General features: G+C 40.2%; 1 protein-coding gene across 1 annotated transcript in view; it reads right to left on the bottom strand.

Annotated features, from left to right (window-relative positions):
* The window catches only part of CDH23 (cadherin related 23), a 1,005,178-nt gene that overhangs the window by 62,625 nt on the left and 919,584 nt on the right, over nucleotides 1-22,969 (bottom strand). The window contains exons 52-58 of the mRNA XM_075217048.1: nucleotides 22,898-22,969; nucleotides 22,544-22,721; nucleotides 18,016-18,227; nucleotides 13,783-13,977; nucleotides 4,667-4,780; nucleotides 3,385-3,514; nucleotides 558-821 (exon numbers count right to left, since the gene is read on the bottom strand). The exon at nucleotides 22,898-22,969 is cut by the window's right edge and continues 48 nt beyond it. Coding sequence (XP_075073149.1) covers nucleotides 558-821; nucleotides 3,385-3,514; nucleotides 4,667-4,780; nucleotides 13,783-13,977; nucleotides 18,016-18,227; nucleotides 22,544-22,721; nucleotides 22,898-22,969 — 1,165 coding nt within the window. The remainder of the gene's footprint in view (nucleotides 1-557; nucleotides 822-3,384; nucleotides 3,515-4,666; nucleotides 4,781-13,782; nucleotides 13,978-18,015; nucleotides 18,228-22,543; nucleotides 22,722-22,897) is intronic.

The following is a 22,969-nucleotide window of genomic DNA, read 5'->3' as shown; positions in this document are numbered from 1 at the left end:
TTTTGTCACCAGCCAATTAACCTACCAGTATATGGACTGTTGGAGAAAACCAAAGCAAACCCATTGAAATACAACTAGGACATGCAAACTGTACACAGATAGCACCCTGTATTTGATTATAGCCCTTAGACATAGAACATTTGCTATATTTTATTGGCTATACAAAACCAACATTAGACAAACCACTCCTACATGGCTTTTCATCATGCTCCTTTTTATCTTGTAGCGTTCTCATAGAAGAGTCTAGAACACTTACTTGTGTTTGTCCCCCCATGCCAAAGTTGCTAGTCCTTCCCTTACATACCTGTGTTTGCTGTATTATGACTTATTAGTCTATGGTGTGGTCTGCAGTAAATGTTGTATGAGCCAGGCTAATTGAATAAACGGACAATGACGGGCTATGATACACCCCAAATTGAGACACAGATGCGCTGCAAGGCTTTGACTGCAGTACACAAACATATTTTTTTATTATAATAGCATCCCTTAAAAGGCTTAAGCAATATAAATGATAAAATATGGGCAAAATAAATCTTTTGGAAAAGCCTGATTTTTACCTGCAGTATACTCAGTCTTTGTGAATCGAGGTGGTTGGTCGTTAATGTCTTCAAGATAGATCCTCACTTCCTGCAAGGTAGAGTCTGTACTGGGATCAAAACTCTGGATCATGGCAGTCCTCATTGCTTTGCGAACTGACCAATTTCTGTTGCTGGATGCTTTCACTATAAGAGAATAATATGGTTCTTTCTCCCTGTCCAAGTTCTTCAGAACAGTTAATTTTCCTTCTGGAGTCAGTTGGAAGTTGCTTTCCACATTGCCAGCTAAAGGGGGAGATAGAAACATGCTTATATCACACTGCTGCTAAGAAATCCCTTGCTAATTCTCTGTCATTCTCAAGGATGGCTTTATGTTGAAGGGGCTGGTTATATACTACGGGCCTGATTTAGAGTTGTATAAAATTTAGGTCCAAAATTCTCAGATGTGCACACTGCACTCATTGTCCCTAAAACGAAATGTATATATAGAGTACTGGGAGCTGCTAAAGTAGAGAGGTATCCTGCCTCTCAGGGAATTGATCACGATGAGGGAATACTCCAGTGCTACATCATGTATGGACTAATGCAGCACTATAAAGGTATATCATCATCATTTATTTATATAGCGCCAGCAAATTCCGTAACGCTTTACAATTGGGGACATTAGTAATAAACAATACTGGGTAAAGCAAGTTTGCAATCTTACAATATATGGGTCAATGGGAGTCGGATACATGAGGTTAAATCTACATACTGCATATTGGTCCTGCTAGATTGCAAAGGTAAAAAGTGATTTGTATGCTATGTGATCCAGTCACACAGCAATGTTGGCCTGGGGTCAGAAGGTTGTTGTCTTCTGTGAATTGTGTAAAAGGTGGTAATAGTGTAACCTAGTGAGGTTAAGAGGGTGGTTGAGGAATTTTATAAACTTGCCTGAAGAGGTGGGTTTTCAGAGAATGCTTGAAAGTGTGTAAAACAGAAGAAAGTCTTATTGTATATGTAATATATAAATATAATGTAATAGGCTCAGTTCAGATTCCATACAATTAGTACACATCTAAAGAACAGTTCAGTACTTTAAAAGAATTAGTTTGCGTTTTTGAACATAATTGTGACTCTTGGATTGGACAGATATTAATATTAAGAGCATATCTTTTGGATTTTGATATTTTGCACTTTTATCTAATCTGAACTGAGCCTATTAAATGATATTGATATATTACATATACCTTTAAAGCACTGCATATGTCCATACATGGTGTAGCACAGGTGCAACATTCTGCTTTGTTTTATTGCACATGCTGTGAAATGTATAGTTTATGTTGCAGTTGCGGCCCCATATGTCTGGAGAGGGGGATCCAGGTCATGCAAGTGCAACTGTACAATGAGGAGGTGCACACCTGTGGAGATGCAGCCTATTTACAACTTGTTAGCAGATGTATCTTTTGAGACTACTCGAGGCATGGTGCAACGATCCATGCTGATGATTATCGTCATCTGTGTTATATGGAAAGTCATAAGCCTCAGGGAGATGCAAAATAGGCAATATTAACTCTCCTAAGACAAACACCATTTCAATTGTCAGTCAATAAAAAATTGATGATGATGACTGGCACATCTGGCCACATCAAGATATCCTTAAAGCATATTGTTTGGGACATATTAAGAATATATAAACACTTCAGTTAATTCAAGTACAATATATAATTTAGCGCTGAAATACAAAGGATGTGATATATACTTATGTCCATTAGTTCCTTTTCTTGCCTTTTACATAAAATGATAGCAAATAATTGCAGCCAAATATGTGAGAAGATTGATAGAATTTGCTGCATGTTTGTGTAAATAGCTATCAAACTTCAAGTAAATAATGTAATAAGAGAAACAATCTATATATAGATACACATAAAAGGCTAACGATGCTCCTAACCTTTATAAATACACACACAAGACATACAAATAAACGTTTTCAAATTACTCTTTTGTGTACTTGACTATTCGGACTAGATTTTCCTAATTTCTTTGGCTTATTTTGCTTGATTTATTTTGTTTTTTTTGTGTGGCAGTTACTATTTATACCTTTGCTATTCAAAATTGACTCGATTTTCTATGCATTCGTTTTATATGCACTTAGTGTTAAATTAATAGAAATGTACTAATTAATTTAAGCAACAAAGTGTAACTGTGATGCCACCTAAAGGCAAATATCTGCTGTGGGGGTAACTGCAGAGCAAGAAGCAGCAAAAAGATGAAGGGCGGAGCAAGATAAAGCCCAACAACAAACTATGACTGATGACCAAAGTAAACACGATTGTGATCGTCATCGCCATGCAACTATGACTCCTCAGCAAGTTACAGGACAGAGGTAATATCACGTCAACACCTACAAAGTCAACGGACATGATGCCACGTCATTCTTGATGTCGGTAACAAATATTAATGCTCATAACTGTGATATCATGAACAAATAATGCACAAAATTTAATGATGCATGAAATTTAAACGTAACCAAAAAAAGGTTCAACATGATCTTACTTTTAATTTTATTCTGTCATTTTGATGGGCTTTTTACTAGTAAATCATAATTTTGCACAACTGATATTGCTAAGGGACATAAGGGTGTATAATAGATTATTTTGATTCAGAAAGCAGATTCTTCATGATTTTTCAACCTAACAAACTAGTTGAACTTATTCTGACAGTAGTAACTGAAGCAGCTAAGCCATTATTGGTGCATTTAAAGTGGATGCCAGAAACGTAGTAGCCGAAACATTACAAATGATAACACGCTGCATTACAAAACTTTAACTTATAATTTAATATGGTTCAACACTTTGTGTAACATTACCTGCAATGAAATAATACACAATAGCATTTGAGCCTTCATCTGCATCCAAAGCACCACTAACATTTCCCACCACAGTTCCGGATCTGGAGTGTTCGGGAACAGAAAGGATTTGGTACTGCAAAGCACCTCTCTGTGAATATGGCAAAACATTCATTTTATAAACATATGCAGCAATGAGCACATGCACAGTAACACTGTACATTTTATATGGCAAAACATTTTGTATCAGTTTTTAGCTAAGCGATATTTATTTTTATTACTTGTAAAATTGCTCACATAGTGGGCTGATGTAGATGAACAAGTAATTTTCAAATTCTATCTTTGTAAAACATTACTGCTTGACAAAAGCAGACAAGCATTTTACCGCATTTAATCACAATGCAATGGCTGAAATTCAAAACTGCAAAGTGATTCATTACATTGATTCCGCCCATCGTTTCTCTGTCTGATCCAGCTTCAGGGAGACTCTCTAGAATCTTGGAGGCCAACCACTATTTTGGAAGTCTCCCAGACATTCCAAGAGCTGTATGACTTGCTTTTATTAAGCATTCGCAGTATAACAAACTGAAACCAAATCATACTTATCCATTTAGACTTGGACGTCCAGCAATCTTTTTTTGCATAAGATATGTATTTCCATAATACACATATGCACCAAAAATGGTTATGCATATTTCCCTATATAGTTTTTTGTGTATTGTTTACTTGTGTTCCCTTATGCCTGGAAAAGAGCAACAGGAATGGGCAGGCTTGGGCAAGCATATGCAAGTACAGCAAGGGAGTGTTCATGCAATCGAGACACAATTAGACGTGGATGCACCCGTAAATATGCCTTTTAGAAGGCGTATTTCTTGGGGGTGCTGGAGAACTGGTGCAATGCTATGCAATATAGGTGATGACTATCATCAGCACTATCTAGCCGGTTCAATATTTTCTCATGCATATGACACTTCATTGCATTATTATATTGTGTACAAATAGGATAGTGCAACTTTATCATTTATTACTAACATTGTCAAGTCACATTTCAACACTATTCCTATGCTTTCATGAGGCATAATTATACACATTTATCTGCCTGACATACTGTACCTCTGGCGTAAATGCCTGTTTTACAGGTAGACACAGCTTACGTTCTCGGCCCCATAGAGGTCGCACCCCTTGCGTCCACAATAGTTCATCCACCATGAGTACTGTATAAACTGTCTTAAGATTTACACGTGATTAAGTTTTATTTTAAAGTTTACATGTCCAAAGGACTAAATTAGGATAATTCACTTACCAGAGGTCGGACAAAGATGGGCTCATTATCATCAATATCATCTAGTGCGATTTGAAGAGGTAGCATGGTCTCATAAGGCACAGGCTGGCCAAGGTCATAGGCAACAATAATTAGCTGTAATTTAAATAAAAAACACACTTCTGAAGTACTAGAATTAGAGACAAGACAACAATGGCAAATTATCTGCAAGTATCACAACATACATAGAAAGTAATTAAAATGGAAGATATACTTTCCATATTTCATTGGGGAAATTTCAATAACAGAGTTATGCAAGTAAAACATAAGGTTCAATATTTCAAATAAATCTCTTAAATGAAACCTGTTCTGTAACATGTTATGAATTAATATTATATTTAGAAAGTTATTAATCTGCTCTGTGAAAGCATGTACCTAAATGTTCATTTAAATTCCTTATTTAGACTAGTGAATGCCAAGGAGTAGAGATCTTCCTCTGTTTGTTCCTATATATTAATTTAAAGCAACATTCCACAAAATATATTATGGGACTAAGTAATCTAACTATTTATTGCAGTTCAAAACATCGAAATCAATATTGAACTGAAGAAACAGTCATTATCAGTGTCAATATGATGCATGTTTCAACTGATGATCTCCAGAGGGATTTTTACTTATTGAATTCAATCAGATCATGAAAATAAATTGTATTGCTCAACTCTACTTAGGGATTAGCTGGTCTGATATTTTGTGGTTCATGCACATTTTAAGTTCATTTTCGTTTAGCCTTGAACAGTATTTTAATTTCCATCATCTTGGGTCATCTTAAAACTTTTGTTCACATTTATCTTTATGTCTTATGTTTTTCATCACATAGATATATATATATATATATATATATATATATATATATATATATGTATTTTATTGCTCCTGAGGAAGTCCCGTTGCACCGGGACGAAACGCGTTGAGCGGTGACATCTACCAGCGCTATTGTGGTTACCTCATGTGAGTTATTACTGTGCTATTCAATTTTAATAAATTGACTATATTTTTACATTGCATTCTTTTTTGTCCAATCTTGTTCATTACCGCCATTGGATGAGGTTGTGACAGAGGAATTGCCTGATCTTATATACATGGTCTAAGAAAGTTCATGGTCTTCTGACTATCTGGTATGCAGTTTTTATATACTTAGGGATGCACGTTGCACCTGTGTGCCACATTATTCACCTTTGGGTTTACTACGTGTTTTAGCACTCTGTCTCCTGGTGGAGGACTATTTCCAGATTTGGTGCAGTTCAATATATAACAATACTGCACTATGTTATTTTCTGTTCTGTTTTTTCTGCATTGTCGCTATGTCTGATGGAGATTGAGAGGGATTACCTCTGAAGAGGAAACCTCCATATGATCATTTACTTCTTGAATACATCTTTACGGTACGCAGTTATTACATCTTCCCAACACCATATTTGATATTACACATTGGGACGCCCTACTTGTTTTTCTGTTGCAATATATATAATATATATATATATATATATATATATATATATATATATGTATATATATATATATATATATATATATATACGCACTTTTCCACAAGATGTTGGAGTGCTTCTGTGAGAATTTGTGCCCATTCATTCTGTAGAGAATTTATGAGGTCAGCCACTGATGTTGAACGAGAAGGCCTGGCACACAATCTCCATTCTAGTTCATCCCAAAGGTGTTCGATGGGGTTGAGGTCAGGGCTCTGTGTGGGCCAGTCAAGTTCTTTCACACCGAACTCATCAAACCATGTCTTTATAGTTCTTACTTTGTGCACTGGAACACAGTCATGATGGAATAGAAAAGGGCCTTCTCCAAACTTTTGCCACAAAGTTGGAAGCATAGCATTGTCCAAAATGACTTTGTATGTTGAGGCATTAAGATTGCCCTTCATTGGAGATAAGGGGCCTAGCCAAAACACTGAAAAACAGCCCCATATCATTATCCCTTCTCTATCAAACTTTACAGTTGGCATAAATGCAATTGGGCAGATAACAATCTCCCGGCATCCGCCAAACCTAGACTCACCCATATGACTGCTACACAGAGAAGCATTATTCATCACGCCACAGAACACATTTCCATGCTCCACAGTCCAGTGTCGGTATGCTTTACATGATGTGAGGCTTGCATGCAGCTGCTCGGCCACAGAAAACCATCCCATTAAGCTCCTGACGCACAGTTTTTGTGCTTACATTAATGCCAGTGGAAGTTCGTAACTCTTCAGCTATGAATCAGCAGTGCATTGACGACTTTTACGCACAATGAGCCTCAGCCGTCGTTGACCATGCTCTATGATTTTACGTGGTCTTCCGCTTCAGGGCTGAGTTTCTGTTGTTCCTAAACGCTTCCACTTTCTAATAATATCACTTACATTTCACTGTGGAAAATCCAGCAGGGATGAAATCTCACAAACTTATTGCAAAGGTGGCAGCCTATCACAGTACACACGCTTGAAGTCACTAAGCTATTCAGAATGACCCATTTTGTATCACAAATGTTTGCAAATGGAGACTGCATGGCTCGGTGCTTTATTTTATACACCTTTGGCAACGGGTCTGATTGAAACACCCCAATTCAATAATGAACAATAATTGCCCCTTTTTTTTTTCTTTTGTAGCATTTAAGAATATTCCTTTGTGACAAGATGATTCATATTGGTCACAACAGTAATTATAGCAAATTATAGTTATTTACTATATTATTACCATATTGGTCTTAACTAGGGATGTGCACTGGCCACTTTTGGTGTCTCGTGTTTTGTGTTTTGGATTCGGATTTGCTTGAAGTTTTGGGTTCGGATTTGTTTCGCAAAACACTTGACGAAAGGTTTTGGTTCCGATTTAAGGTTTTGGATTCGGATTTTTTTTGAAAAAAACATAAAGAGTGTTAAAAACAAGTTTTTGGGTTTATTTTTCACTCCTACGCTATTATTAACCTCAATAACATTCAATAACAATCATTTCCACTAATTCCCAGTCTATTCTGAACACCTCACACCTCACAATATTGTTTTTAGTCCAAAACGTTTCACCGAGGTAGCTTTCTGGACTGCATAGTGCAGTGGTCCCGGTACACAATAACTCTTGTTTTAGACGACCATGGTACAGAGCATTCATCATTGAGATCCCATCAAGTATGTGAAAGACAGACAAGGTCGAAGTGTTATTTGTTGACTTTGTTAACCCAAAAATTGTCGCTGTTGCAAATATTCGTGCAATGAAGAGTGACTTTTTCTATTAAAGGCTCAAGCTTTCAAGTGTAGTGTTTCTAACTTATAAACACCACAGTAGTTCAAGCACGTCAATACCTCTTGTTTTAGACGACCATGGTACAGAGCATTCATCATTGAGATCCCATCAAGTATGTGAAAGACAGACAGGGTCGAAATGTCATTTGTTGACTTTGTTAACCCAAAAATTGTCGCTGTTGCAAATATTCGTGCAATGAAGAGTGACTTTTTCTATTAAAGGCTCAAGCTTTCAAGTGTAGTGTTTCTAACTTATAAACACTACAGTAGTTCAAACACGTCAATACCTATTGTTTTAGATGACCATGGTACAGAGCATTCATCATTGAGATCCCATCAAGTATGTGAAAGACAGACAGGGTCGAAGTGTTATTTGTTGACTTTGTTAACCCAAAAATTGTCGCTGTTGCAAATATTCGTGCAATGAAGAGTGACTTTTTCTATTAAAGGCTCAAGCTTTCAAGTGTAGTGTTTCTAACTTATAAACACCACAGTAGTTCAAGCACGTCAATACCTCTTGTTTTTGATTATGACAGGGCATTTTACTTTTGGTTTAATTTGTTGAATTTGTTTTAATTTTGTTTTACTTTGTTCTCATGGCAAACGACTGTTGAATGGTCACATAATGGCAATAAAAGAGTTGCAAGATGGAATTGTCCTTGGGCCCTCCCACCCACCCTTATGTTGTTGAAATAGGACATGCACACTTTAACAAACCAATCATTTCAGCGACAGGGCCTACCAAACAACTGTGGCTGAAATGATTGGTTTGTTTGGGTCCCCACACCAAAAAAGATATTCTTCACTCCCTGTACAAAATAAACAGGCTCTACTGAGGCAAGATGTCGTCCTCATCCTCAACCTCTGATTCCTCTCCCCCTACAGTGTGTACTTCCTCCTCCTCACACATTATCAATTCGTCCCCGCTGGACTCCACAACCACAGGTCCTTCTGTACTATCTGGAGGGCAGTGCTGTACTTGATTGAGGAATTGATAATTCATTTTTAGGAAGCAACCTCCTTCGCCGCTCACTGACCAGGTTCCCCGCTGCACTAAAAACTCTTTCCGAGTACACACTGGAGGGGGGACAACTCAGGTAAAATAGAGCCAGTTTGTACAGAGGCTTCCAAACTGGCTTTTTTTCCTGCCAGTAACAATATGGACTGTCTGACATGTCTATTTGGATGGTGTCAGCAAAATAATCCTCCACCATTTTTTCTATTGTGACAGCATCCAATGCAGCAACAGTAGACATGTCTGCAATGGTTGGCAGGTCCTTCAGTCCGGCCCAGATGTTATCAGCATCCCCGCCAGCGGCTCTTTTAAGAAAACTGAGCTTTTTCCTCGCAGCCATAGATGTGGAAGAAAATGAGGGTGGAGCTGTTGGCATGTCACGGTCCTCTTCAGAGGACAATCTCCTGACCAGCAGGTCTTTGCACCGCTGCAGACTTGTGTCCGCCGGAAACAGAGACACAACATACGCTTTAAACCGAGGATCGAGCACGGTGGCCAGAATGTATTCCTCTGCCTTTAAAATAGTGATCACCCGCAGATCCTGGCAAAGCGTACGAAGGGCTTCATCCACAAGAGCTACATGCTTGGTGGAATCTCAATGGTTTACCAGCTCCTCCCTCACTTTTTTTCCAGCTGCTTCTGCAACAGCCTGATCAGGGGAATCACCTGACTCAAGCTGGCAGTGTCGGAACTGACTTCTCGTGTGGCAAGTTCAAACGGCTGGAGAACCTTGCACAACACGGAAATCAGTCTCCACTGCGCTTGACTCAGGCGCATCCCCACTCTTTTGCCTATGTCGTAGGTGGCAGTGTAGGCCTGAATGGCCTTTTGCTGCTCCTCCATCCTCTGCAGCATATAGAGGGTGGAGTTCCAGCGCGTCACAACCTCTTGTTTGAGGTGATGGCAGGGCAGGTTCATGCTTTTTTGATGTGCCTCGAGCCTGCGGTAGGCACTGGCAGAATGCCGAAAGTGTCCAGCAATTTTGCGGGCCACCGCAAGCATCTCCTGCACACCCCTGTCACTCTTGAGGTAATGCTGCACCACCAAATTAACGGTGTGGGCAAAACATGGGACATGCTGGAAATTGCCCATATGCAATGCCCGCACAATGTTACTGGCGTTGTCTGACACCACAAATCCCCAGGACAGTCTAAGTGGGGTAAGCCACTGCAAAATAATTTCCCTCATTTTCTCTAATAGGTTGTCAGCGTTGTGCCTCTTATTAAAGGCTGTAATACACAATGTTGCCTGCCTTGGCACGAGCAGACGTTGTGTAGATGCTGCTACTGATGCAGCTGCTGCTGTTGCTGCGGAAGGGGAAGCATCTACCCAGTGGGCTGTCACAGTCATATAGTCCTTCGTTTGCCCAGAACCACTTGTCCACATGTCCGTGGTTAAGTGGACAGTGGGTACAACCGCATTTTTAAGAGCACTGAGGACACTTGCTCGTACTTCTCTGTACATCTTTAGTATCGCCTGCCTAGTGAAATGGAATCTCAACGGGATTTGGTACCGGGGACACAATACCTCCATCAACCCTCTAAATCCCACTCCACTGATGGCGGACACCGGGCGCACTTCTAACACCAACATAGCAGTTACAGCCGCAGTTATACGCTTTGCAATAGGGTGACTACTATCGTATTTTGTGGTCATGGCAAATGACTGTTGGACGGTCAATTGTTTTTTGAAAGACGTAGCGGTCTTACGACTTCCCCTCTGGGAAGATGACCGACTAACAGCAGCAACAGCAGCAGTGGCAGTAGTAGGCGTACCGCTGCAGGATTCCTCGGATGAATCCCGTATAGAAGAGGACTCAGTCTGGCTCGTGACATGGCCTGCAGTTCTAAATCTGATGGAGATCGTGGAGGAAGTTGACGAGGAGGGTGTTGGTGGTGTGTATCCAACAGGACCAAGGGATTTAGGTGTCCCTGTACTGATGGCGGTCCTAGGCCCAGTTCCTGAACTAACCACTGAACTATGAAGGTTATTCAGGTGACGTATAAGGGAGGATGTCCCTAGGTGGGCAAGATCCTTACCCCTGCTTATTTGAGCTTTACATAAGCTACATATGGCCATACATTGGTTGTCCGGATTTGGATAAAAATAACTCCAGACCGAAGAGGTGCATTTTTTGGTCTTCTGACCAGGCATGACGATAGGCTTTCTCATCCCATGGACATCAGCTGTTTCCCCCCCTGGTGCCTCATTTACAATAACCACATCACCATCCTCATCATCAAGTTCCTTCACAGCGCCAGCTACATCAATAGCTTCCTCCTGGTGTACAACATTGACACCTTGATTATGCAAATCTGGATCTACACTGTGGGTGATCCTTCCAACATATGCAGAGGGTGTGCTGCAAATGCTGGATGGAGTCACCTCTTCCCGTACAGTGATGGGAAGGTCAGGCTTCACAACCACCAACACCCTTGGACTCGCCTTGGGGATTTGTGATGTCATCTGTTTAGAAGGCAGAGTTCTTTGCTGTTTTGTTGTTGTTGCTGACAGCATAACTCTCTTAAATTTTTTGTAGGGGGGAGGAGGATGGCTTAGATCCTTGGGTGAAGCTGAACCACTAGTCATGAACACGGGCCAGGGCCTAAGCCGTTCCTTGCCACTACGTGTCGTAAATGGCATATTGCCAACTTTACGTTTCTCCTCAGATGATTTTAAGTTTCTCTTTTTGCTACTTTTTGAGTACTTGGGCTTTTTGGATTTTACATGCCCTGTACTAGGAGATTGGGCATCGGGCTTGCCAGACGACGTTGATGGCATTTCATCATCTATGTCATGACTAGTGGCAGCAGCTTCAGCATTAGGATGAAGTGGGTCTTGATCTTTCCCTACTTTATCCTCCAAATTTTTGTTTTCCATTATATGTAGCATAAGAAAGCGTACCCCTAAGCCACACACACTCGGCAAAGCCTTTAAAAATTATATGCGGCACAGGAGAGTACCACTGGACTTATACTGCTGAATCAGTGAACTTTGTAATATAGCAGTACCACTGGACTTATACTGCTGAATCAGTGAACTTTGTAATATATCAGTACCACTGGAATTATACTGCTGGATCAGTGAACTTTGTAATATAGCAGTACCACTGGACTTATACTGCTGAATCAATGAACTTTGTAATATATCAGTACCACTGGACTTATACTGCTGAATCAATTAACTTTGTAATATAGCAGTACCACTGGACTTATACTGCTGAATCAGTGAACTTTGTAATATAGCAGTACCACTGGACTTATACTGCTGAATCAGTGAACTTTGTAATATATCAGTACCACTGGAATTATACTGCTGAAACAGTGAACTTTGTAATATAGCAGTACCACTGGACTTATACTGCTGAATCAGTGAACTTTTTTATATATTAGTACCACTGGACTTATACTGCTGAATCAGTGAACTTTGTAATTTAGCAGTACCACTGGACTTATACTGCTGAATCAGTGAACTTTGTAATATATCAGTACCACTGGAATCATACTGCTGAATCAGTGAACTTTGTAATATAGCAGTACCACTGGACTTATACTGCTGAATCAGTGAACTTTGTAATATATCAGTACCACTGGACTTATACTGCTGAATCAGTGAACTTTGTAATATAGCAGTACCACTGGACTTATACTGCTGAATCAGTGAACTTTGTAATATATCAGTACCACTGGACTTATACTGCTGAATCAGTGAACTTTGTAATATAGCAGTACCACTGGACTTATACTGCTGAATCAGTGAACTTTGTAATATATCAGTACCACTGGACTTATACTGCTGAATCAGTGAACTTTGTAATATAGCAGTACCACTGGACTTATACTACTGAATCATTGAACTTTGTAATATAGCAGTACCAATGGACTTATACTGCAGGATTGTTTTGGGATATTTTTTTTAATTTTTTTTTATAATTACTTTTTTGTAATTTTTTTTATAACTTTTTTTGAAATTTTTTATAATTTGGGAATAATGGGGAAATAACAATGCCCTTGGAAGGACAGAGCACAGGACACAGCACCACTGGACTGAACAGGACACAGCACAGGACCCAGCAGCACCACTGAACTCAGAAGGACAGAGCACAGGACACAGCACCACTGGACTGAACAGGACACAGCACAGGACCCAGCAGCACCACTGAACTCAGAAGGACAGAGCACAGGACACAGCACCACTGGACTGAGCAGAATACAGCACAGCACAGCACAGAACTGAACAGCACAGCACAGCACAACACGTGATATAGCAGGACAGAGGACCACCTAACACAACCTCCCTCTACCTTGATCAATGCCGAAGTGAAGATGGCGGCGACTAGCGGGGAATTTATAGGATCCGAGTATCGCGAGATCCGACAGCGGGATTATGACTCAGAGCCTCGGTTTCAGTTTTGCAGTTGGCGGGAATACCCGGATCTGTCTCGGATCTGGCTCGGATCGGCAAGGTTCGGGTGGGCTCGGATTTCAGATATCCGAGCCCGCTCATCTCTAGTCTTAACCCATGTTATATTTAAAACTTCTGCAGCCCCCAAGCGCCTACTGCACTGTCCAACACCAATTACTATGTGCTTTATACTTCAGGGTGAATATAGCAAAAGTATGCAAAAAATGCAAAACATTTTACAAAAAATCATATCTCTACCACCCCATGATCAGGGATGTCCTAAGTAAGAGCCTCTTTAGGCCATCTATACAGAGACAAAAATGGGAGCAAACTCTAGAATGCTGTTAAAATTGGGTAAATGAATAGAGTTGTTCATTTTCTCAGAAAGTTCTACAGTATAATTATAGCTTATTTATAATGTCTTGGACTACTCACATTATACATGGCTTGTTTTTCTCGGTCTATTCTTTGCGCAGTCTGAATAAGTCCACTAGTTGAATCAATAGTAAAATATTCCCGGTCTTTATTCCCAGCTCCAGTTTTCAGTAGACTGTAGCGCACAGCTCCATTCAAGCCTTCATCATTATCAGTGGCATAAACTTCATAAACTGTAGACTTCAGAGGAATTTCCTTGTAAAAACAGAAAAAAGTAATAATTAACCACCAGATGGCGATACAGCCCCATATTCATCTACTAGCAAGAAGATTTGAAGGTTTAGAAGAGTTGTGAATGGTTTGTGTTTTTTATGTGATTTGACTTAGCTCATTACTTTGCAACAGGTGAAACATTTTAGTTTGTGTAATGTTTTAAACTAATTTTCTGCAACACGTTTGGTTTTTACAAAGCTTGTTTTTTTTCTCTCTTTATGATAACAATAGATCCTCCTCTCAGTCATTACCTTGTACGCCCATATAATATAGCTGTTAAGATCACAGTGTTATTTGGATTTTATCTTTGCAAGTTAATTGAATAAAATAATGTTCATAAATACCCTAATGGTCACCATGTGTTGAAAAAGAAACAATTACAAATTCAGATGCTTCTAATACATAGTTGCCTACTCTCCCGGAATGTCCGGGAGACTCCAGAATTTTTGGGAGTTCTCCCGGACTCCCGAGAGAGCAGGCAAAAATCCCGGAACCAGCATCTCCCCGTTCTTGTAGATGGTGGGGGTGGGGCTAACCGCAGCATAGTGGCCCCGCCCCCTGCTACGATTGGCAAGAATTTCCTAAGATTGACAGGGGCGGAGCCTAGCGGGGCATCGCGCATGGCCACGCCCCCTCGACGGACCCCCCGGACAGCTGGTCTCAAAAGTAGGTAAGTATGTTCTAATATCTTCCATAAGTAATGCTTATGCAATAAACCATGATGTGTATATATGTATAAACTCCTGTAAATAATAACTTTATTAAAAATTAGTTTTGAGGTCATCACCTAAATGTTCATTAGGAAAACTTGTGCATTATAAGAAAGAACTCCTCTCCCTACCCTCTCGCTGTAGGAGTCCCACAGAACTCCGTTCTCAGCCCTCTACTCTTTTTGCTCTATAGTTCCTCCCTTGGTGCTCTCATCTCCTCCTTTGGCCTTCAGTATCACCTTTATGCTGATGACATTCAACTTTACATCTCTTCCCCTGATCTTTCCTTCTCCCTCCTCGCTCAGGTATCTGACTGCCTCTCCGCCATCTCCTCCTGGATGTCGGAGCGCTTTCTCAAAATCAACATTTCCAAAACTGAACTCATTGTCTTTCCTCCTCCCAGCCTCCCATCCCACCATGACCTCTCCATTGTCGTTAACAACGCTACCATCTCCTCTGTCACCCAACTCCGCTGCTTGGGTGTCACCCTTGACTCCTCTCTCTCTTTTGGCCCCCACATTAATTTTCTTGCCAAAGCCCGTCGCTTCCAACTACGCAACTTCGCCCGCATCCGTCCATTTCTCTCTCAGGAGGCCACCAAAACCATCATACACGCACTTATCATCTCCTCCTCACCGGCCTCCCCCACTCCCGTCTCTTCCCCCTTCGCTCTATACTCAATGCGGCCGCAAGACTCATCTACCTCTCACGCCGCTCCTTCTCTGCCTCCCCTCTCTGCCTTGCCCTACACTGGCTCCCCTTCCCCTACAGAATTCTTTTCAAACTCCTCACCACCACTTACAAGGCTCTCTCACATTCTACTGCCCCTTATATCTTTAACCTCCTCTCCATTCACACTCCCGCCCGCTCCCTGCGCTCGGCCAATGACCGCCGCCTCTCCTCCACTCTGATCACCTCTTCCCATTCCAGAATCCAGGACTTTTCCCGTGCAGCCCCCCTTCACTGGAATGACCTCCCTCGCTCCATCCGCCTCTCTCCTACTCTGTGCTCCTTCAAACGTGCACTCAAAACTCACCTCTTTCTCAAAGCCTACCAACCATCCACTTAACCCCCATCTCTTCCGCTCATTCTCCCCTCTCTCCCATTCCCTTAACTGGCTCCTCTTGTGTCTGGTCTGTTTAACCCTCCCTTAGGATGTAAGCTCGCATGAGCAGGGCCCTCTTCCCTCCTGTCTCCTCACCCGTTCTTCTGCACCGTGTCTATTGCATCTGCCTGCCTGGAGTTTCTGAAGTATTGGTACTTTTTGTTTATTGTTCTGTACTGTTATACCCTGTATAGTCTACTGTTTGTACTATGTGCGGCGCTGCGGAAACCTTGTGGCGCCTAACAAATAAATTATAATAATAATAATAATAATAATAATAATAACTCAGCACTTTTATGGATATCAGAAATCACCTTAGATTCAACCTTTTTAAAAGCACTGTGTTACAGAATACAGTTACAGACAGTGGCAGAACCACTGTAGATAGTGCCTGGGAACGGAATGCAGAAATGGCAATGCTCGTGAGAGCTTACAATGCAGAGAGGTATAACATATTTAAAAACTGTCATTTATTAAGTGTAGTTTAAAGCTACCTTGGCTTTCCATTTCCATCCCATTGTTTGTAAGCTGCAAGCAGGGCCTTCTTATCCCTCTGTCTGTCTGTATTACCAAGTATTGTTTTATTATTGTGTTTATTCCCAATTGTAGAGCGCTACAGTATTTGCTGGCACTATATAAATAAATGTTGATGATGATGATAAACTAGATAAAAGCACACGGCTTGCAGTCTGTCGTTTTTATATGATCAGGGAACTCCTCTGTGACATAATAGACGTATCATTATTCTGTATATCTGCACTAGAGTATGTTATTTACTGTTTGAGGAGTACCAGTGATGACACAACTACTACAAGATATAAACATGCCTGATTATAACAATATAAATTACAAATTACAATTGTATAATGATTAGTCATACTCTCAGCAATCCATCAGAGACCTCTGTTACATGCATTTATTTTCCTGCTTTGTTTTGTAGTTATGACATCTTTCTATGACAATATAAAGCAACAATTGAACTATGCTAAATAAAGAAACTTGTTGCAGAGATATTGTGAACATTTTTTGAGAACTATAATGACCACAGCTTTGAGTAGTGTGAGAGTAATGCCCATACAGCAGGGTTTCCCAAACCCAGTCCTCAGGGCTCCCTAACAGTGCAGGTTTTCCATATCTCCTTGCTGGAGCACAGGTGTATTCATTACTGACTGACACATTGTAACAGATCCACAGGTGGTCCTAATTATGTCACATGTGATCCGGAAAACCTGCGCTGTTGGGGAGCCCTGAGGACTGGGTTTGGGAAACCCTGCCATACAGCATTCCATGAGAAACATTACAGTATTTCAGGTGTGAAAAATCTGCATACAGCAATCAGAAGCTCTCTGCTCGTGTTTTCCGCAGAACCCCTATGTAACTATACTAGCTTCTCAACATTGCATTTTTCTTAGTGGAAAAATGCAGAATTTATAAAGTCTAGTGTCTTGAATGAGATGTTACTTATTCTTCCTCTAAGTCAGAGTTTTTTAACTCCAAACTTCACACACTGCCAATAGCTCATGTTTTCAGGATTTCTGTAATCATGCACAGGTGACTTTGTCTACTTGGCTGGGTTAGTAATTATCCTGCCTGTTCCACAGGCAGAAATCCTCAAAACATGAGATGTTAGAGATGCATGAGGACTGGAGTTCAGAAACACTGCTCTAAGTGATATTACCAATATTGCCCTTTTTATATTTATAGGGCATCCACATATATTACAGTTTAGATGTTCAAAATGTGAAATGGACAAATTAAGGAGCAGTATGACTGGACAAATAACACTGATACATTTTGTTCAGGTCCTTGGCCAGACAAGAGCAACACCATGCCTTGTATTGCTATCTGTAATTTCTGGGTTGTACAGAGGTGATAGAATTATTCAACGTCATAAAACTTGGCTTTACTCCACAAAATGTGAAATTAAATTGCCATGTTTTGGATACATGCCATGCACAGGCTCTATAAACATAGCAATTTAATTTCATATGGTGTGGAGTAAAACCAACTTGAATGATATTGAATCATAGTTACTCAGTTTAGTCAAACTGACTGAAGCAGCATTATTTGTTAAAAGTTATACTTGTCAAACCACAACACACCAATCCATTAATGATACAGTCTTCTGTAATTGCAGTGTTTTACAGTTGACACTGGTCTTGGTGAAGCTCTATGATTAACCAGGCCCAAGATACATATACTTACCTCTTTTACATGTAGTATTGTACCATTGGGTGGTCGGACAAACACAGGCCGATTGTCATTCACATCAATCACCTCCACTCTTAACATGGTGGTCCCCCATAAAGGAGGTTTGCCTTTGTCAGTCGCTACTACTGTCAAGTTAAATCGTTCAAAAGACTGCAGAAGTCTACGGGATGTTACCAGCCCAGAAACTTTATCCATGAGAAACGCATCTAAAGAAAGGTTAAAAGCACATTTTGCAATTGTTAATTAAGATAAACCAAAACAGTATTTGCTTACAATATTAAATATATATGAAAAAATACCCTTTTTTGGTTTCTCCTCCAAAACAATTAGTATTGTAGTATTAATGGGAAAAAAAATTCAAACGGCTGCACAAACTATCTAATAAATAAAAAAAAGATATTGGAGGATAAATACATTTATATTTAGTTCTTTTCCTGTCTTGTTCCTTAACTTGATAAAGTGCAGAAAGCAATGGTTTTTGGTGAATACAGAATAAGATTGTGAATTTTAATACATTTCATCATTTAATGCAACGCCTCTATGAACATTAAGAATTAATTTTTGCTCCTTAAAACCATAGCAAATTAAACACCTGAAAGTTTCTGAACAACTTAAGACACTGACAAAGAGTTATTTACAAAGGTGACAAAAGTGAATTACAAAACATCTTTGTATGTGGACAGTTTCACTAACCACACAAATAAACAAATATATTGCACACACGCCAAGAAGGGAGGGTGTACAAATTACGGGGGCCCAGGCCTCTATAGCCAGTTACTTAATTATTAATTTTTTTTAATTACTTGTTTTTTTGTCAACGGGTGGTGTACACGTGCACACTTGCGATGGAGGTGTGGGAGTGTTAAGGGGGAAGGAGAGAGCTGGCAGCTGCTCCCAGTCCCTGGACAGTGTGTGACATCACACACCGCCCCAGCAGCCTGCAGAAAAAGAAGGAGCAAAATCTCCAAATCTTGTAAGATTAACAGACTAAGGGCTAGATTTACTAAGGTGCTGGTTTGAAAAAGTGGGGATGTTGCCTATAGCAACCAATCAGATTCTAGCTGTCATTTTGTAGAAGGTACTAAATAAATAAAAGCTAGAATCTGATTGGTTGCTATAGGCAACATCCCCATTTTTTCAAACCCACCCTAAGAGCTTGCCTGCTCACTCTACAGGACATTTTCATCTGATGTATGTCAGCCCCTCAGGCACAGCATAGGTAAGTTAAATACCCCCCCTAGATCTTCTCGGGGACAGGGCCCTTTTGGGCTCCTGTCCCCGAGAAGATCTAGGGGGGGGTTGTGCGGCCCTGAGGCTCCGCCCCCCCTGAACACCCACGTAGGTCCTCCCTTTAGGGGATGGACTAGATGTCAAGCCCTGGGTGAAGCTTCTGCGGATCCCAGGGGCTAAAGGGGCCCCCTAGCCTTGCAGCGAAGGTGGTCTGAAGACCCTTGCCCCCTAAGGGACCTTTTGGTTCCGGGGGTCGGGGACCAGGGCCCTTTCTTTTTAAAAGAAGGGCCAAGTACCGCATCCCTTTGTGCATTTTTTTCCACCTTTTTTGGGCACTTTGGGTTTTTGATTGCACGTTCACAGGCTTTTAATAATAAAAAAAAAAAATAGGTAAGTTAAAAATAGGTACAGTTTCCTGGTGCTCCTCTACTCCTGAATAAAGTGCACCTAGAGCCTTCGATAATGTGATAATAACAAGACTTTATAAAATATAACGGTCATGAAAATTAAAAGAAAAAACACATGTTGCTCTGGCCAGATTATGAAAATTTGACGAATAAAGCTTGTGAACAAACACAGAATGTGAATGTAGAATATAGAATAAAATCTGATCTTATCATTGCAGCATGCAATGTCTAAGCTTACACTGAATAAGCAATATATTGCAGTCCAGTGCAGGGCTATCCTAGTCCTAGTGCTATGACACGTTATAGCGGTAAATAGGGCAGGTGAATATACGTCCCAACAGTGGCCTGCACAGTTCCAGAGAAGTCAATCCCGATGTAGGAAAGAGAAATAGATCACAGTTTGTGGTAGTATAAGTCCTTCTACTCCTCCAGGTATTGTCCGTGGGTCTCCTTGCCATCCTCCGGATCGTACAAAGGGGGAGTCTGTGCGAGTGCTGTGACTGGAGTGCTCCCAGATCTTCATCAGTCTTCCAGCTGGGGGAAATGTTCTCTATAGAGGCCTCTGTGGACACACTGAACCATGCCCCTATGATTCTATTTAATTGACAGTTGTGTGGCCACTGTGTCTTCTGATGTGAACTCCAGCCTTCATTATGATAACAAACTGTGAGTTATTTCTCTTTCCTACGTCGGGATTGACCTTTCTGGAACTGTGCAGGCCACTGTTGGGACGTATATTCACCTGCCCTATTTACCACTATAACGTGTCATAGCACTAGGATTGACCTGCACTGGACTGCAATATATGGCTTATTCAGTGTAAGCTTAGACATTGCACGCTGTAATGATAAGATCAGGCTTTATTCCATATTCTAAATTCACATTCTGTGTTTGTTCACAAGCTTTATTCGTCATATTTTCATACTCTGGCCAGAGCAACATGTGTTTTTTCTTTTAATTTTCATGACATTTATATTACTTTATAGAGTTTTGCTATTACTATATTATTGAAGACACTAGGTGCACTTCATTCAGGAGTGGAGGAGCGCCAGGAAACCGTCCCTATATTTATCTAACTTGAATGGTAGGGAGGCCACTCTGATTCCAAGAGGCGGCACCCCCACAAATATATTCTCATTTTCACCCTGAGGTGGACAGCGCTGGGTAATCTCCATCACAGCATAGGTAAGTACTGTGGCCTGGAGGTGTCAAGATGTTTCTGGGGGGTTGTCGTAACGTGGCAGAGTGGTGTGATGTGTCTCGACAGGGTGGCGTGATTTTTCTGTGGGAACGGCGGGATGTGTCTGGGGGGGATACTGTGATGTATCTGAGGGGGTGGCATGATAAATGTAATGTTTAATTATAGTGTATGTATTATATACTGTGTGCTAAAAATTAAGAGGCGCTCAAAAACCCTATAAACATATAAAATATATAAATATATATATAAAATACATATGTAAAACATATAAATTCAATAAAGATGAGAGAAAATTACATAAATTTAAAAACTCCAAGCCAATTTATTCATGATTTAAAAATATGTCTCACAATACAAAAATGATTACATATATATATATATATATATATACATACATTTATATATATACATATATATATATATATATATATATATATATATATATACATATACACGCACACATATATGTGCACACCTTCAATTAAATATACATAATTTTTTTATTGAAGGTATGCACATCATATATATATATAGAAGACGCAAGGAATCTCCAGACCGTCCATGCCACACCTTACGGTGGAGGTTTGATAGAAATCCTTTCTACTGTAAATGCCGTCAATGTGTAAAGCGCGATGTCTGTGAGCCACATCGCCGCCAATTGAATCTCCCCCATATTGTTACTTTACGATTAAATTAGTTTGGAGTTTAAAATGTTATGTAATTTTCTCTCATTATTATTGAATTTATGTTTAAGGGCTTTTCAGTGCATCTTAATTTTTATTGTATATTTATCCTTGTTAATGGGTTTGCAGAGTCCCTAGAAGCAGCCATTTCTCTTATACTGTTACAATTGTGTTTCATTATTTTACCATTCCAAACATATAGATATATGTGATTATTTTTATCACACATATTTTGCTTGTTATATAATTATATACTGCATGATCTGTTTTGTGTACTGTGTTCACTTATTATTTTCCATATTTTATGCACCAATACATTTCCAAACAGGTCCCAACATTTCAGGATCCATACAAGAATCCAGAACCAGGTTGTGAAAAATAACAGGTAGGTGAGAGCAACACCATTTTAATACATAACATGTCATGTCTGAAGAGGCGCAGCCAAACCCCATGTTGGCCACGCCCACCAATGTGTGGCCACGCCCCCTGTGATGCGTCGCCACATGACTTCTACTATGTGTGTGTCTCGGGGGGGGCAGAAAGTTGCTGTATCGGGGACGCAAATTTCTCTTGGCAGACCTGCACATGAGAACATTTTATCTGTGACTGTGTTCCATCACTAAAAGTACATTGGGCTTAATTAAGACTCTAATATCATTGAATATTGAATCCTGGTCAATACACTGTAACCCTCTTCCATATACCAAAGAGGTAGAAACTACATACAGGCCACACGCACAATGATGTAACTCCTACGTTAGGTAGATAAAAGGGAGCTAAAGTTATAAATAGTGTATGGCGTTGCTGATATGTTTACTGTATATTTTGCCTACCACATAAGAAAAGCAGAAGGAGTGGGTTCTCTTATACGTACAGGGAGTTTTGTAATTCACAGAAAACTTGCTAAGCAGACAATTACAACATCACTAAACACAGATTCTTATGAGGAACAATTTGTGGATACTGTGCTATATATGGATAACACAAGCAATAAAACACACCAGAACCAGGGCCCTCCAGATTGTATGTCACCACCCCATTGTCTCCCTCATCCAAGTCAGTGGCTGACATGGTGATGACAGATGTGCCTTCTGGTTCATTCTCATACACACTGGTGCTGAATTGGCTTTTGGAGAACTTAGGTCTGCAGTCGTTAACATCTAGAACTGTGATAAGCACCTTATAAAAAAGAACAAGGTAACAGAGAAATTGTGGTTAGTCATGTTGGTATGAAACACTTGGATAAAGTACAGTACCCCATTATTTCGTATCAATGCTTCAATCTAAAACAGGCATATAGTAGTAGTAAGTATATGTTTGCTTTATGCAGTACTAACAACTGTTTGCGAAATCACCTGCACAGAGTTCTCACGGCGGTTGCTTGTGATATCCCCAGGATTGTCTCTGGCAATGGCTGTGAGAGTATA

Source organism: Mixophyes fleayi, chromosome 6, assembly GCF_038048845.1.
Source record: "Mixophyes fleayi isolate aMixFle1 chromosome 6, aMixFle1.hap1, whole genome shotgun sequence".
NCBI classification, from domain to species: domain Eukaryota; kingdom Metazoa; phylum Chordata; class Amphibia; order Anura; family Limnodynastidae; genus Mixophyes; species Mixophyes fleayi.
This window is presented reverse-complemented; position numbering and strand designations above follow the sequence as displayed.